This window comes from Cornus florida, unplaced genomic scaffold (assembly GCF_030987335.1).
Source record: "Cornus florida cultivar Cherokee Brave unplaced genomic scaffold, ASM3098733v1 CherokeeBrave_3.0.0_Hap2_Chr11, whole genome shotgun sequence".
NCBI classification, from domain to species: domain Eukaryota; kingdom Viridiplantae; phylum Streptophyta; class Magnoliopsida; order Cornales; family Cornaceae; genus Cornus; species Cornus florida.
This window is the reverse complement of record NW_026775581.1, coordinates 38,028,169-38,046,009: the sequence shown is the minus strand read 5'-3', so window position 1 is coordinate 38,046,009 and position 17,841 is coordinate 38,028,169. Positions and strand designations below refer to the sequence as shown.

At 36.4% G+C, this 17,841-nt stretch overlaps 1 protein-coding gene across 7 annotated transcripts; it reads left to right on the top strand.

The window, feature by feature from the left end:
- The first annotated feature begins 3,808 nt into the window (after nt 1-3,808).
- Nucleotides 3,809-17,054, top strand: LOC132284464 (disease resistance protein L6-like). Of its 7 annotated transcripts, XR_009472284.1 has the most exons (7): nt 3,809-4,879; nt 5,102-6,200; nt 6,933-7,214; nt 7,339-8,694; nt 8,815-9,003; nt 9,084-9,161; nt 16,209-17,054. XR_009472284.1 is itself a non-coding variant. In XM_059786574.1 (5 exons), exons 1-4 carry the CDS (start codon nt 4,314-4,316, stop codon nt 8,674-8,676), a joined length of 3,285 nt encoding a protein of 1,094 aa, XP_059642557.1. In that variant the 5' UTR covers nt 3,809-4,313; the 3' UTR covers nt 8,677-8,688; nt 8,815-9,595. The 7 variants fall into 7 exon arrangements, 3 of the variants coding, with proteins under 3 accessions (XP_059642557.1, XP_059642558.1, XP_059642556.1); XR_009472285.1 differs by lacking the exon at nt 9,084-9,161; XR_009472282.1 differs by having other exon boundaries at nt 8,815-9,161.
- The last annotated feature ends 787 nt before the right edge of the window (nt 17,055-17,841 follow it).

The window sequence follows — 17,841 nt, the reverse complement described above, 5'->3', positions numbered from 1 at the left end:
TGCACTAGCAAAATAAATAACAAGCAAATAACAATCACTTCGCCCCCACAACAAGTCAATCAACAAAAATTCTCCACATACATTGATCCCATACTCCCATGTTTGAACAATATGTAAAGTAAAAGTAAATTGCCTCCACGCAGGCTCATGATTTATCTATGAAATGAAAAACTTGCCACCACGCGGGCTGACGATTTAACTAGAGATTGAGTTAGAAAGGTCTCACAAAGGGTTCTTAAGCAACTTCAATTAAACTTTCAAGTTTCAAGCCATGCTATGCTTTGCAAATTTTAAGATTTTAGCTCCTTTTTGTGCTTTTGCTTAACTTCACTTGGCTTCCTTGCTTCCTTTGCTCTTTAATTTCCTTTGTTTAACTCTCTTAGCTCAATGCACCTAGCTAACCAAGAACAAACACAATAAGTAACAAAAATAATAATAATAATAAAGTAAAGACACGATCAAAAGAGTATTAATTCCTATTTGTTTCCAAAACACGGCGTTGCCAATTCAAATCCCCGGCAACGGCGCCAAAAACTTAGTGTGTCTTGCACCAACGTCTAAAAATGTGCACTAAGAGTGTGAGTGTGCAATGTGACCAAGTTTTAAATATATAAAAACCACTACTACCTCTAACTAAAAATATAGCTAGGGTGAGTAGGGATCGTCCCAAGGGATTATAGGCGTGCTTGCAATGGAAACAATGTATAGGTTTAGTAGGTCGAACGATCAAAAGGTGGTGTGTTTGGTTGATTAGACTATAAGCTAAACTAAACAAGTTCAATGTAGAATAATCAATTTAAATGAAATTTAGAGAAAACAAGAGAGTGAGGTCTTGGGGTCTAGAGGTCACCACTAAACATCATTATTCTAGACATTCAATGTATAATTAATGAGAGGAAACATGTGTTGCAATTTGAAAGTGTGTGATTGATTGTTTTAACAAGCATGGATGACCAATTAAGCATATATTGTCTAAGCAACCTAGTGAATAGCACAATACATCAAAATAAGCCATTAGTCCTTCCTTTAAGCTCACAATCCAAACACATCATATGGTTAAAGAATAATACTACTTGCATTCATAAGTATGGAACATCAAACAATAAGCATGGATTGTCCTTCCATCTAACAACTAAGGCAACTACACTACAACTAAGCTAAAGGCATGAAAATTAAACTAAATAAACTAAGGGAAAGGCACAATCTATCAAAACATGAGTATGAACCATCAAATAAACCACAATAGTGTTCTATTAAGCATTATGTCTTGACAATCTCTAGATCCATAGCATCAACACACATAGACATGCATCAGTAACACAAAAAACTAGATATAAACACATGAACATCTATTCTAGCATACATAGATATATAGATAGAATAAAATGATCAATTGGAAGTATTAAACCACACAAATCATTGAATAAATAAGATTCATATATAAAATAAGTGTCAAGATAAGTTTACAACACAAATCCCCTCAAAATACAAAGCATTAGAGTCTAGAAGGCATGCTTAGGGCTAACTCTAGCCCTAAGAAGATGTTTAGCCACTCATTGAAGTAGTCATCCAACCCTCAAGGGCTATCTCCATGGTAGGAATGACCTCTTTCTTGATGTAGACCCTAGAAGAATAGAAGAACTCCTAATAATGTGTCTCTAGCCTCTCTTCCTCTCCTTTCTTTTTCCCTAAGAATGTTTCTAAGTATATGTGTATTGAAGATCTTCCAAGCTTTGTGTAAAGATGGCTCAAAATTATTATATAAGAGGCTCAAGTGTCACACCCAATGGTCTGGATTCGTGCACTAAGGTCCTTGTAATGATTGCACCATGAGACAACTTTTAATGAGCTGGAATTTGATTTAATTCGCACTTGAGAGGGTTCGATCAATCAAACTATGTTGAGATCAATCGAATTGAGGTGAGATCCATCGAATGCTGCAGAGATCGATCCATCCTTAGCGGCGCCTTTTTGAATAAAGACAAATCTCTGAGATATTTTGGGAAAGAGACAAGAGTGGTAGGTGGGGTGGTAAGTGTGGATAAGATCGAATATTTTCGATCGATCGAAGAATGATTGGATCAATTAAACATGCTGAGATCTTTTGGATCAGGCCAATTGCTTGGATCCATCTTGAAGTGTCCAGATCGATGTTGCTCTGATTGATCGAAAGAATGTTGAGATCAATCGAACATGCTGATTTCCACACTTTGCTTCATTTTGCTTCCACTTTGCTCATTTCTTCCATTCACCTTAAGATTGCTTCTTTTAAGCTCTTATTTGGCTGAATTAACCTATTTTTGAGATAAGTACCTAAAAAGGATAATAATATGAAATTAGTCTAAAACGGAAAAGTAAGATTGATAAAAGTTCTAGAATACCTGAGCTTAAGGGATTTAATTGCACACTTTTCTGCGCTCATCACTTATCATAATATATATATAGGTGATCTCTTGCTCACCATCCAGCAAGAAATTTTATCCATAGAAAGTGAGATCATTTTTACTTTGTTTTTTGAGCTTCATGTTTGTATTAATAAAAACATGTTAATCATATTACCCATTTTTTTATTTGTATTAATCAATATTACCCTTTTTTTCCTTTGTTTCTTGAGCTTCTTGCTAGACATGTTTGTATATAATAAAGAAATATTAGTAAATAATATCAATTTTTTTTATTAGTATTAATCAATATTTCGATATAAGAGAGTTTTAAGCCCAATAAATTTGGGTAAAATATTTTATGCTTTTCATATTTATGCAACTGAAATTAGCATCTTAAGAGTTATATTTCTTTATTAATTAAAAAAACTCTAGCAGAAATTTACCCAAAAAAAAAAAAAAAAAAGAAAGAAAGAAAAAGTCCAGGAAGATCAAGCAAAAAGATGATTTGGTGCTGCATAGTTTTTGGGTTTGCTGAAACTGAAAGAGAAACAAAGGCGAGAATAAAGGATTAAAAAATTATTTGTTTTGATGGATGATAGTTTTTTTCATAATATTAGTTTAGGAAACTTTAAAGAGAAAGAAAAGTGGTTTAGAAAATTTTGAAATAGGTAAAATAGTGGTTTTGCTAGATTAGAAAAGTAGAAAAGTAGAAAAGTGGGTTTGTTACGGTGGTTATTTAAAGAGTGAATTGAAAAAAATCCCCCTTGACTATTACTCATTTGTAAGAAATTCCCTTATAAATGTATTTTTGTAAGAAATCCTCTTCAACTACAAAGAGGGGGTGATTTAACTTATCTCGGTTTAACAATTTTGTGAGCTAATTTTTTCTGACCAAATTACCCTTTGGGTCAGTTGCTTCATTTGGGTCTTCTCCACTGAATTTTTTTTTTTGTATGAACCTTGAACTGGTTGAAACTTGAAAGTCTCTATATTCTGTGTTGAACAGATTTATCTATCTATCTTCGAAGTATGCTATCAAGTTATATGTATATTATTAAGTTACTTATTAAAAAAAAAAAAACAACAACACTAGTATGCTATCAAGTTATCTTGTTTTTTTAGTTATTATTAATTTTAGTTTCCAATGAAACTGAGGGAGAGAAAAAAAAAATCAGTATACTATCAAGTTATGAATGATAATTTATCAAAATATATAAAAGGATAATATAGTAATTTCATTATTATCCTTTCCTTTCTTTTCTCTCCTCTGTTTTATCCAAACAAGCATATTATGTTTTTCTTTCTTTTCTTTCCTATTTATCCAAATATTATACCTATCATTTCATTTCTTTTCCTTTCTTTTCTTTTCTGATCTAATCCTTTCTTTTCTTTTCTCTCCTCCGTATCCAAACGAAACCTTACGCAACAGGCACGGGGCGAAGAGGGGTGGAAAGACTTTATGGAGCGAAGCTCGAATAGCTCGTGGACGGCTTCTAACTGAGCTTGAACGTTGTGGTGTGTGCTCGGCTCGTGCTCAATCCGAGGCTGCTTTATTTATTTATTTATTTATTTATTATTATTATTATTATTTTTATTTTTTAATAATCGTGGGCTTCCTCTTTTGCCGAAACATAAATTGTTCTTTTTTTCTGAATTTGCAGACACAAAGGCCAAACAGTACTGAAGATAGAGATCTAAGCTTCGACTTGGAAAGTTTAATTTGGCTGTTTGGTTGTTTTGCGCCTCTATTTTTTCAATTCTAGATGAATTTGGAGATCCATTACCAAAACACCATAAAGGGAAATGCATAAATAACTTGGGGGTGTTTGAATGTCTGTATTTGCAGACACAAAGGCCAAACAGTACTGAAGAGAGAGATCTTGTAGGCTCCACAGGGTTGGTAATACCCCTGTTAATTAATTGTTGGTGATGGAGGCAATGGCAAGGGCAAGGGCAAGGGCAAGGGCAAGGGTTTCATCCACTCAATCTCAAATGGACGGTGAGGCTTCATCCACGTCCCCGCCTGTTCCAAGAGGAGGAGGCGGCGAATACGAAGTGTTTTTGAGTTTCAGAGGCCCAGACACTCGACTCACCTTCACCGATTTCCTCTACACCAATCTTGACAGTGTAGGAGTTCGCACTTTCCGAGACGACGAGGAGTTACGAAAAGGAGAAGAGATCTGGCCAGAGCTCCTCAAAGCAATCGGAGAGTCACAGATCTCCATCCCAATATTCTCCAAAAACTACGCTTCCAGTAAATGGTGCCTCCGTGAGCTCGCTCAGATGGTGGATTGCAAGAGAATCACCGGACAATCCATTTTACCCATCTTCTATGATGTTGAACCTTCCGAGGTTCGGCATCAATCTGGGAGTTATGGGGAAGCCTTTCGCGTGCACGAGACGTGTTTTGATGAAATCACTCTTGTGAAATGGAGAGAGGCACTCAAAGAGGTTGGAGCACTCAAAGGTTGGCAAGTCAACAAAGAAGCTGATGGGTATGTTAATTCCTTCCTATCTAAGCTAGTAGCTACTAATAAACCCATATGTTAAAAACTAGCATATATAGGAACTTCATAAGAGGTTGGTTGGAATCCAGTAAAATCATATACCCATTATTTCTTTCAATACTAGTATCAAATTAAAGTGACAAACACAAAGGTAGAAGACATCATTATTTTGCTTATTGTTAATTTACTTCAATTTTTAATCTCAATCAGGCATCAAGGACAACTAGTAGAAAGGATTGTTCAAACAGTATTGTTGGACTTAAAGAAGAAATATATGGACCTTACAACTGACAAGTTGGTCATGATGGATCATCATTTAAATGAAATGATGAAATATTTAGATGTTGGCTCCAATGATAAACGGATTGTTGGTATCTATGGCATGGGTGGTATTGGCAAGACAACTATTGCCAAATTCATCTACAACCAACTCTTGGTGTGCTTTGATTGTAGTAGCTTCCTCGCAGATGTTCGAGAAACAGTGCAACAATATAAAGGTGTTGTTGATTTGCAGAACCAGCTACTCACTGACACTCTTAGACGGCAATCTCACATTACCAATTTTAATGATGGAATCGAAACTATCAAGCATCGATTTCGCAAAAAGAAAGTTCTCATTGTTCTTGACGATGTGAATGAAAAGTCTCAATTTGATTGGCTTGTGGGAAATCGTGATTGGTTTGGTCCAGGAACTAGGATCATCGTTACAACTAGAAACAAGCATGTTTTAAATACACTTGAAGTGAATGAGACTTATGAACCCCCATTTATGAACCCTGAGCAATCTCTTCAACTTCTCAGCATTCATGCTTTCCGGAAAAGGGTTCCTCGAACAGACTATAATGGTATCTCTAGAAAGGTTGTGTCGGTTACTGCAGGGCTTCCTTTAGCTCTTGAGGTTATAGGTTCATTTCTATCTGACAAGCCGAAAAAAATATGGGAAGATACATTGAAGAAATTGAAGAATATACCAAATGATAAAGTTCAGGAGAAGTTGAGAGTAAGTTATGATGAATTAAACCATCAGCAAAAGCAGATATTTCTTGATATTGCAACTCTTTTTATTGGGATGGATAAAACATATCCATTTTACATGTGGGATGAATGTGGCTATTATCCAGAGACGGAAATTAGTGTCCTTTGTCTCATGTCTCTTGTAAAAATTGATAATGATAATGTGCTGAAAATGCATGATCAACTAAGAGATCTCGGTAGAGCAATCGTCTGTCAAGAAAATCCGGAGAATGTAGGAATGCAAAGTAGGTTATGGGATAAAGAGGAAGCCTTGGATGTCCTGGAGGGACAAACGGTAAAATTTGATTGCACTGAATTTATGCCCTTTATTGCATTGATTAATATTTTATTAACTGTTCTTCATATCATCTCATATTACACACATACACGCAAAATATTCATGGTAGCGTCTGCAAAGGTTCTAAATAGGGAGTTACTTTGTTGGCGAACCTGAATCTGCCAGCGTCATCTATGACGGGCTTGGACAATTCTCATCTCGGATTTAAATTGAAAATGAAACTCAATTTAAGGTGTCCTTAAAAGTCAAAACTAAGCATGTTCTTGTTACAAGTAGTAGTACTAGGACTAGCACAAGCGAAAAAAGTAGGCATCTCTTACATGTAGGTTGGTGTAGTGTTTACAATGTTATGGATGGTCTTTCAATTATTTCAAGCTATTTTGAGTTATAGGTTTATGATGATTTAAAAAAGAAAAGAAAATAAAATAAAAAAGACGATATCAACGTTTGATCACCTTAATCTAACCCAATTTTAACTTAATTCTTTTTTAATTATAAATTTTTTTCTAGGTAAAGCTAAAATTAGTTGTTAACACAATTAACCATTATTGTTTTAGAAGTCATTAAAAATTGCTACTTTTTTTAAACAATTAAAAATTCAACTAATACCTAATATTTGTAATTCTTTTTTTCTTTTTCTTTTTTTCCTTTTTTCTTTTTTTTTTTTTTTTTGTTAGCAAATTGATTTTCTGATCTGTATACTTATTTTTATGGGTTTTCCATTGACAGGGAACGGATAACGTCCAGCTCCTAAGTCTTGGACCTGGTATTTATGGAAGGCCTTGTGACCATTACAAATTCCCGGAACTATCTAATCTGAGGTATCTTCAAGTAGATGGAGCACAACTTGTTGGGGATTTCAAGCATCACTTCTCAAGATTAAGATGGCTTCGTTGGCAATATTGCCCTCCACATTTTGAAGCAACCAATTTTCATATGAGAAAACTAGTCATACTTGATCTATCACATAGTTTCATCACAAAAAACTGGAACGGTTGGAGTCAAATTAAGGTGTGTGTATGTATATGTATATATATATATTAAAATCTCTACTCTCATTATATTTCTTGTCTCCCATTACATACATACATATTGGAGATGATTGATCCTATATTTTTATGCATCTTCTAAACAGATGGTAAAAAACTTAAAAGTGCTCGACATTTCATTCACTGAAATACGGGAGCTACCTGATGAAATTTGGATGTTAAAGATGCTGGAAATTATAGATGCACGTCACTCTAGATTGACGGGTAACATTCCAAGTGACATTTGGAAATTATCGTCTTTGAGATACATAAACTTTAATTCTACCAGAATTCGAAGCCTACCAACAAGCATTTGCAAGCTTTCTTACCTCCAAACCCTTGACTTAGGAGACTGCTGTGATCTCGAAACACTGCCAGAGCTTCCCTCATGTTTAGAATTTCTGAATGTCTATTTGTTCAAATTGCATGTTATCCCTAATCTTGCAAATCTGGTTAATCTGCAAGAGCTGCTGTGTAATTATGACAACATGACTCACACAAAGCTTGTGGAGTTCTTCAGAGGTATTGATAAACTATCCAATTTGCAGAGGTTGGACTTTGGATTTAGCAACATTATGACCTTACCGAAAGAGATTGATTCCCTTTCTCGGCTCAAAATTCTCAATCTAGAATCATGTGATGAACTTCAATGTATTTTGGGTTTACCTCCCAGTCTGGTTGGATTACATATTGTTGGTGGTCAGTCATTGGAAATATTACCAGATCTGTCAAATTTGAAGGTTTTGCAGGAATTGACTCTTTATGCATGCCATAAGCTGACAAAGATTCAAGGGCTTGGGAAACTGGAATCATTGAGAAGTTTGAGAATAGAATGTTGCCTTAATCTGAAAGAGATTGAAGGACTTGGAGATCTGGAATTGCTGGAAAGTTTGACAATAGATAGGTGCGTTGAGTTGACAGAGATTCAAGGACTTGGAAAACTAGAATCACTGGCAAGTTTTTGTATACGTTGGTGCTCTAAAATAGCTGAACTTGATCTGCTCGAATGTTCGGCATCTCTAGCGTCCTCACTTGATCTGCTCGAATGTTCGGCATCTCTAGCGTCCTCAGAGATGAGTGGGTACGAACACCCAGAAAATAAACCAGATCTGTCCAACTTAAACAAGTTAATTTTTTTTGAAGCTATTGGTTGCAAGAATCTCAATAAGATCAAAGGACTACATACATTGGTGTCATTGGAATATTTGAATTTGTCGGATTGCCCATCCATAGAAAGATTGCCCAATCTGTCAAACTTGAAAATGTTGAGACGCTTTCATTCATGCATGAGCTCATGTGAGATTGAGGGTCTTGAGGCTTTGGTAGCTTTGGAGGAACTGGACATCACAGGGTGCACATCACTGGAAGTAAGTACCGCATCTGCCAAACACACACATTCAGAAAATTTGGGATCAAAACTTTATTCCAAGTATTGGTTTGGATGATAATAATATGATGTGAGGGTATGCCTATATATTTTCTTTTCTTTTCTTTTTCATTTTTGATTTCTTGTTTGGTCCTCTATAAGAGGGACTTTCCTTGATTATTTGTTCATAATCTTTTCTTTCTATTTTTCAATTCAGTTTCATACTGGAGACTTGCGGGAATAATCAAACATCAGTGAAGAGCATGTAGCAAAAGAATACTCCTAATAAGAAAGGGTAAATGCTGTCATGAGTGGACAATCAAAATATTAGCCCTCTGGAAGATCTCCGAAAGGAGCATGGGTGGTTAGGAACAGCTATGAGGTCGTCCAGAAACAATACATGGAGGTAAGTGAATGACAATGCATATACACTAGCTGGCTATTGTGAGCTGTTTGTTTCTCATCCTCTTCTCCTCATTGTTTCAGTACTCGATTGGTCTTTCCCTGTTCCTATATGGTTTGAGAACGAAGCTAAATGCTTTGCTTCTATACCTATATATAGAGGTGAGAGAGCTGAGCTTCTTTCTTGTATAACATATCACAAATTAATGGACTCTGAAGCATGTTTAATTACTAATTTGCACTCTTCATCCATGTCCCTTTTTTGCTCGACTTAAATCTACTTTGTAACTTTACTTTTATCAGTACTCCAGACGACTGGGGAAGTACAAAAAAGAACCAAAAGCTGTAGGAGACGTGGATATATGTAGCAATTTAAGGTGAATCACAAGCATTAAGAAAGAAACGGTAGCTTACGTTATGGAAACTAGGATGGCTACAAGATATTTTTCTTTTCTTTAGGCTTGTTATTACTTAAACATGGGTTACGGACAGCTTGTCAAAAGGGTTGTCAAGAATAATTTTTAGATGTTTGTGAAAAATTGTACAAAAAACTACGGTTCGATTTGTAGTTGGAGAGAGGCTTGGTGCATCATTTTTGGTCAAAAGAGTAAATGATATTCTAATCAAATAGTGAGGCCTAATAGTCCGACCGATTCTTTTGTTACCATTATATGCATTAAAGTGGGGCCGACGTCAGCTAGGACTGATACACTCAAGGGTGCGTGATTTGTAGTGTTCTACTTCAATTCATAAGAGAAGACATGTATTAGAAGATCCATTATACACAATTTTCATAGGAAATACCAACAAACAATATATTTTATTTCCAGTAAGACTATCCCAATGTTTCCACAAGACAGCATATAAGATTGGGCCAATGACATTAATACTTAATGCAATATATCCATTGACCATATTCTATTACTAAACTAACAAAAACTTTCAAAAAAATACTACCAATAGCTTAATTGGGGTTATTCAACCAATCCTCAGCGTCAGCTATCTATAAAATACAAATATGTTGCAAAAATCTCCTGCCATAACCCAAGCATTAAGCTTTGTTAGTTTATGAATCTTGAAACCCACATGACATAGAGACGACGGATTAGTTCAAATCGTTGCTCCAGTTTCCTGCCAATAAGGGCATGTCTCCAAACTCACCCAAAGTTTCAGGCAGCAAAGGGCTCAGTCTGGAAGAGCATGAAAATAGGCTGCTTTAATGCTATTTTATACACATCCTTGATCAGTCATCGCTTGAGCAATAGTCAGTGTGAAATTGTTACAGTTCGCGAGAGGGAGAGAGAGAGAGAGCAGATTGATGAGAGAGGCGCAGCCCTCTTAGCTTCTCTTCATCCATCAACCCTGAATATAAAAGGGTATATATACCATACAAGAAAGACCCATTTGCATAATGGCCACAAACCCTATATATAAATACCATCTGACCCTAACATAAATATATATCTACATATAAATATTCTAACACTCCCCCTCAAGCTGGAGAATATATATCATATAATCCCAGCTTGGAACAAATCGCCTTTAACCGATTATGACCAAGAGCCTTAGTAAACATACCAGCTAATTGATCTTTAAACTTCACAAATGGAGTAGAAATGTTCCCATTCAATATTTTCTCTCGAATGAAGGGACAATCAACTTCAATATGCTTGGTTCTTTCATGAAATACCGGATTGGATGCAATGTGAACAGCTGCTTGGTTATCACAGAACAATGGAACAGGAGTCTTGACTATTAACCAAGTTCCTCAAGAAAATGTTGTATCCATGTCAACTCATTAGTGGTATGAGTCATTGTCCTGTACTCAGCTTTAGCACTCGACCGTGCTACTACCGTTTGCTTTTTACTTCTTCATGTTACAAGATTTCCACCAACAAATGTGCAGTAGCCTGTAATAGATTTCCTATCTGAGGGAGAACCAGCCCAGTCAGCATCTATGAAACCTTCCACCCTAAGATGTCCATTTGGTTTATATAACAACCCAAACCCTCGAGCTTGCTTAAGGTATCGAATAATTCGAAGAACTACATTCCAATGTGGCATCCTAGGAGATCCTATGAACTAACTTACGACGCTAACTGCATATGAGATATTCGGTCGAGTGATGGTGAGATAAATTAATTTCCCAACAAGAAGTCGATATCTGCCAGGATCAACAAATAGATCACCCTTATCTGAAAAGAGTTTTGTATTTGGATCCATAGGAGCATCAACTAGACGACCACCCAACATACCTATTTTTTCTAATAAATCCAACACATATTTTCTTTGAGATAAACTTATACCTTCCTTGGATCTAGCAACTTCAATACCTAAGAAATATCTGAGTTGACCTAAGTCTTTAGTGTGGAACTGATTTTGTAGAAACAACTTCAATTTAACAATACCTTTAGAATCATCACCTGTGATCACAATGTCATCTACATATACCACAAGGAAAATGAAACCAGCTTTAGTGTGCTGGTGAAATACTGAATGGTCTGTCTAACATCTTTTAAGACCAAATGCTAATGCTGCCTCTGAGAACTTTCCAAACCAAGCCCTTTGAGATTGCTTCAATCTATAGAGGGCCTTCCTAAGGCGACAAACAGTATGACGATACTCCCCCTGAGTAACAAACCCAAGTGGTTGCTCCATATAAACTTTTACAACTAAGTAACCATGTAAGAAAGCATTTTTCACATCTAATTGAAACAACGGCCAGTTACGATTGGCAACAATGGAAATGAGTACTCGAATAGAAGAAATATTAGCAACAGGGAAAACGTCTCATCATAATCAATACCATATGTCTGGGTGTACCATTTTGCAACAAGTCGAGCCTTTAACCTTTGAATAGAACCATCATGTAGGTATTTCACAGTGTAAACCCACTTACAACCAACCGGGTTGCAACCAGGAGGTAAACGAACAAGATCCCAAGTTCCATTATGATGAAGGGCATCAATTTCATCAACCATGGCTTGTCGCCAACCAGGATGAGAATGAGCAGCCTGCAAAGTCTTGGGAACAAGTGTAGCAGACAGTTTGGATAAAAAACACGATAAAGAGGGTGAAACATGATTATATGAGACAAAGTTAGAAATAGGATGTGCAGTAACACAAGATCAAGTATCTTTGCATAAGGCAATAGGAAGATCATCAACAGCAACAGGAGCTTTAATAGAAGTAGACAATTGGGGGGCTGCTAATTGTGGTCGTCGACTATACACATGAAGTGGCACTTGAAGTTGTTGTGGCACTTGACGTGGCTGTGGTGGTTCATAGTCTGATGAATGTGACACAACAGGGTTTTATGAATGTGACACAATAGGCAACGGAAGCAACAACTCAGTATCTAAAGACGAACCACGTGAAGAAATAAGGAGTGTTCTCAAGAAAGGTAACGTCCATGCACACAAAAGCACTACGAGTGTTAGGATCCTAACATTTATAACCCTTTTGAATCTAAGAATACCCAATAAAAACACACTTAATGGCACGAGGAGATAATTTATCAGTTACCAGGACGTAATATGTGAGCAAAACACACACACCCAAAAACACGAGTAGTAAAAGCAAATAACGGTCGAGTAGGAAAAACAAAGGAATAAGGGCATTTCCAGTTAAGAACGAAAGATGGCACACGATTAATTAAATAGCAAGCAGTTAAAACAGCATCGCCCCAAAATGGCTTTGGAAGATGCATATGGATCATTAAAGTCCGAGCTATTTCAATTAAATGCATATTTTTTCATTATGCAACACCATTTTGTTAAGTATAAGAACAAAAGGTTTGGTACAAAATACCACGAGAGTTGCAATATGTAGAAATAACACCTTTGACATATTCCATAGCATTATTAGATTGTAAAATTTTTATTACACAGCCAAACTGGACCTTAATTTCTTTAAGAAATAACTGAAATATGGAAAAAAGTTCAGACCGGTCTTTCATTAAAAACAGCCAAGTCATCCTTGAATATTCATCCACAAAGGTAACAAAATATGAAAAACCTGAATTACTAACATGATGCACAGGACCTTAAATGTGAGTATGCACCAATTCAAATAAAGAAGACTAGCGATTATTAATACGAGGAGGAAAAGACACTCTATGGTGCTTACCCAATTGACACGACTCACAGTCTAAAGAAGACACTGACCCAAAAGAAGCAATGGCAGACTTCAAGTACCTGGATGGATGACCCAACTAATAATGCCATTGTTGGGCATTGGCAGAGACCCGTGAATGAAGAGCAGTACCACTAGTAGGCGACTCACCATCCAAGTAATATAGACCATTTTTCGCAAGGCCACCACCAATTGTCATCTTTGTTTTGAGGTCCTGAAAGACACAAAATGAAGGATAAAAGGTGACAGAACAATTTAGTGCTTGAGTAATCGTACTCATAGATAATAAATTAAAAGGAAACTGAGGTACCAGTTGCACATTATGTAACACAATAGAAGAGGTTAGCCGAATTGTACCGTGACCAATAATAGGACGAGTTCTACCATCAGCCAAAGAAACAAACGATGTGGAATTGCATTTGTGTAATTGAGATATAAGAGACGCATTACCCGTAAGATGAGTGGATGCCCCAGAATCAATAACCCAAGTTGAAGACGAGGACTGTAAATGACCGGACTGGACAAAGGTACCCATACTGTTAATAGGGTTTTGTTGTGCCTGGGTGAACAAGGCATCAAACTCTGCTCGAGAAATTGTTACACTACCAGTGCTAGAAGCAACTGACATTATGAGAGAGAAAAAAAAAAAAATTAAGCTTTTCCAGTTTTTTTTTCTTCTTTGTTGGTGCTGGAAAAGGAAAGAAAGACACACAGAAGTCGAAAAGGCAGAGAAATACTGTCCCGAGAAGAAAATAGATAAATAAATAAAAAATAATGAGTGCACCTATCCAAAGAGAAGGCAAGAACAGAACAGAATCGGGAACAGAAGAAGAACCAAACAATGCAGGAAGAAGGAGAGCAGAGCAGAACAGACTCGGATCAGGAAAATAGGGTCAAACCAGACCCGGATCAGGAAAATAGGGTCTAACCAGACCCGTATCAAAAAGAATTCGGGTCGAACCAGACCCGGATCTCAAATCGGGTTGAGCCTCAAACCGGATCTATAACAAGACGAATTGTAACGGGACTAAATGCAAGAACAAGACGAATTGTGGCAGCTTTGACAACAGGACTAAATGTCTCATCAAAGTCAATCCCTTCAAGTTGATTATAGCCCTTGGCAACAAGACGAGCCTTGAATCGTTCAATGTATGTTTTAAAGACCCATTTCGACCCAATAACATTCATGTCTGAAGTGCATTCAACAAGATCCCAAGTATTATTTTGTTCAACGCTTGTAATTCTTCAAGCATTGCTGAGTGCCAATGAGAAATAGCTAAAGCAGATCGAATTGTTCGAGGCTCGGATGTACTGATTTTATCAACATGAAGGCCATGGTGAAGCTTTCTGTAATTGTTGGGTTGGATTGTCCCATCTCTAACTCGTGTAGCCATGGAATGAGGCATGGGAGGTGCAGATGCATGAGGGACTTCAAAAAGACTTAAAGGTTCATTTGGGATAGGATGATTGGATGGTTCATTGGCTAGAGTTGTAAAGGAAGGGGTGGCTTCTTAAATGACAGAAGGCATATGTTGAGATTGATTAATTTGGGTTGGAGGTAAATGGGTAATAGGTGAAGGTGAGAAGTCAACTATTTGGCTAGTTGGAGAAGTGTCATGGGTTGTGGGTGAAAATGATGGTACATCCTGTTGTGGTTGACTCTCCAAATCATTGGTGGGTGATAGAGATGGAATAAGTTGGTGAGAAATATCAGCAAACTCTGTGAGAACACCCTGAAAAGTGTCCGTTTTATATAAAGATGGTGGGTTAGTATAAGGAAATTCATTTTCATCAAAAATGACATGGCGGGATATGTACACTCTGCCAATAGGAGGATAAAGGCATCTATAACCTTTATGTTGCGGACTATATCCCAGGAAAATACATGGATAAGATTTAGGACTAAACTTGTTTGCAGCATAGTCACGCAAATAGGGAAAGCATCTGCAGCCAAAGGTTCGAAGCATTGAATAATTTGGATGTTCACCATATAATGCCATAAAAGGAGAATTCATTTTAAGAACAGAAGTAGGCAATCGATTCATAATGTATACTGCGGTCAAGAATGCTTCAACTCATAAATGCTTTGGTACTCCACTTCGAATCATTAATGTAAGTCCCATCTCAACAATATGACGGTGCTTTCGCTCTGCGACTCCATTTTGCTCAGGAGTTCCAGGACAAGAAAATTATTGTTCAATGCCACACATGTTCAGATGCTTTTGAAAAGCTGTCAAGATATATTCACTGCCACCATCACACTGAAAAATTTTGATCGTAGTATTGAACCGATTTTCAACCATTTGCTGAAAAGTTTTGAAGAATTCAAAGAAATCAGATTTGCGCTTCAAAGGATAAATCCAAGTAAATCTGGTGCAATCATCTACAAATATCACATAATAACGATATTTTCTTATAGAAACAACAGGCGCAGGCCCCCAAATATCAGAACGAATCTTAAACAAGGGAGCTTCAACTCTTTTATTAAGAGTAGGAAAAAGGTAACTTACAACTTTTGCCCATCTGACAATTTGCACAAATAGAAGTTGGTTTATTCCAAGCACTAACATTAATAAATTCATGAGAATTTAAATTTTTCAAAGTTTTCAAATGTGCATGACCCAACTGTTCATGCCATATTCGTTCTGGAATTTTACCGGACTTAAGAGTAAGTAAAACATGGTTTTCCTGATCCAAAGCATAAAGTCCTTCCTTCTTACTCCCCGTTGCTAGGATTCTTCCTGTCATTCGATCCTTAACAACAAAATTTTCTGGTGAGAACTCAACTATGCAAGAATTTTGTTCAGTAAGCTTGCTAATAGAGATGAGATTCTTTTTAATTTGGGGAACCACTAACACTTCTTTCAAAGAAATATTTTTAGGATTAGAAGGTATATTCAAATCACCAATATGTGATATTTTCAGTCCTTTGCCATCTCCTACATAAATCCTATCATTATCATGTGATGAGCGCTGAAAAGTACGTATTTAAACTCCTTAAGCTTAGGTATTCTAGAACCTTTATCTATCTTATTTTACCGTTTTGTATTGATTTCGTGTTATTTCCATTTTCAGGTATTTATCCCCAAAATAAGCTAACTCAGCCAAATAAGCAGAAATGAAGCAATTCTGGGATGAATCAAAGAAATGAGCAAAGTAGAGCAAAAGGAAGCAAATGGTGAAATTTCAGCAACTTCGATCGATCTCAATAAAAGTTCGATCGATCCAACTTTCATCGATCTCAGCACTTCAAGATAGATCCAGGCCATGATGTCCTCTTCAGAGATCCCAAAAGTTCGATAGATCCAACATCATTCTCTGATCAATCGAACTTTCTTGTCCTTATCCACATGTCAGATCTTATCCAGCTGTACCACCATATCAACCACTTTTATCCTTTTCCCAAAAATATCTTTAAAATATCTCAGATTTGTTTTTATCCAAAAAGGTGCCTCCATTGAGGATCGATCCAGCTTCAATTCGATAGATCTCAGCCATGTTCGATCGATCTCACTTCCCAAATCCCGAGAAAAATTTAAATTCCAGCTCATTAAAAGTTATCTCATATCCAATCATTAGAGGATTATTGGTGTACGAGCCTAGCTCATTTGGGGTGATTTTTGACCTACATATATAAGGAATATGAGCCACTTTTACACATATACACATACTTAGAGAAAATAATACTTAGTAAGGAAGCAAAGGAGAGGAGGAGGTTAGAGACACCATTGGAGACTCTTCATCAACCAAGGAGCAGATTTCTTCCATGGAGCTTGCCCTTGAGAGGTGGAGGACATCATCCATGAGTGGCTAGACCTAAGCATGCTTTTTACTTCTTGATTTATGTATTTTTGAGGGGATTTGTATTATGATTCATGTCTTGACACTTTTATATATATAGATCTTGTTTATTCAATGATTTATGTGGTTTAATGCTTCCAAGTGATCATTTCATTCTATCCATATGTCTATGTATGCTAGAATAGATGTTCATGTGTTTGTCTCTATTTCTTGTGTTATTGATGCATGTCTATGTGTATTGATGCTATAGATCTAGAGATTGTCAAGACATAGTGTTTAATGGCATGTTCTTGTAGTTTATTTAATGGTTCATACTTATTTCTTGATGGATTGTACATCTCCCTTAGTTTAATTAGTTTAATTTCATGTCATTAGCTTAGTTGTAGTGTAGTTGTTAAATGGGAGGACAATCCATGCTTGTTGTTGTTCCATACTTATGAAAGCAAGTAACATATATTTCTAACCATGTGATGTGTTTGGATTGTGAGCTTAAAGAAAGGATTAATGGCTTAATTTGATATGTTGTGCTATCCACCACGTTGTTTAGACAATATATGTTTAATTTGTCATCCATACTTGTTGAAACAACCACCCACACACACACACATTGTTGCAATATATGTTTTTCCCCCCATTAATCATTCATTAAAGGTATAGAAAGTATGCTTAATGGTGATCTCTAAACCCCAATATCTCTCTCTTTTTTATTCTCCTTATTGCATTATTGTTTATTTTGGTTTAATTTGCATCTAGTTTAATTCAACCAACCAACCACTATTTTGATCACTCGACCTACTAACCCTAATCTTGATTCCTCAACCTAGTACGACCATCAATCCCTTGGAACGATCCCTTCTCACTCATACTACATAGTATAGGTGTTAAGCGGTTTATAAATTTAAATTAT

Bases quoted from the DNA above. Each gene is read 5' to 3' on its own strand.
- LOC132284464 (XM_059786574.1), top strand. From the start codon at position 4,314: ATGGAGGCAATGGCAAGGGCAAGGGCAAGGGCAAGGGCAAGGGTTTCA. The intron at 6,201-6,932 runs GTAAAATTTGAT...TTCCATTGACAG, and splicing joins ATGTCCTGGAGGGACAAACG to GGAACGGATAACGTCCAGCT. The intron at 7,215-7,338 runs GTGTGTGTATGT...TCTTCTAAACAG, and splicing joins ACGGTTGGAGTCAAATTAAG to ATGGTAAAAAACTTAAAAGT.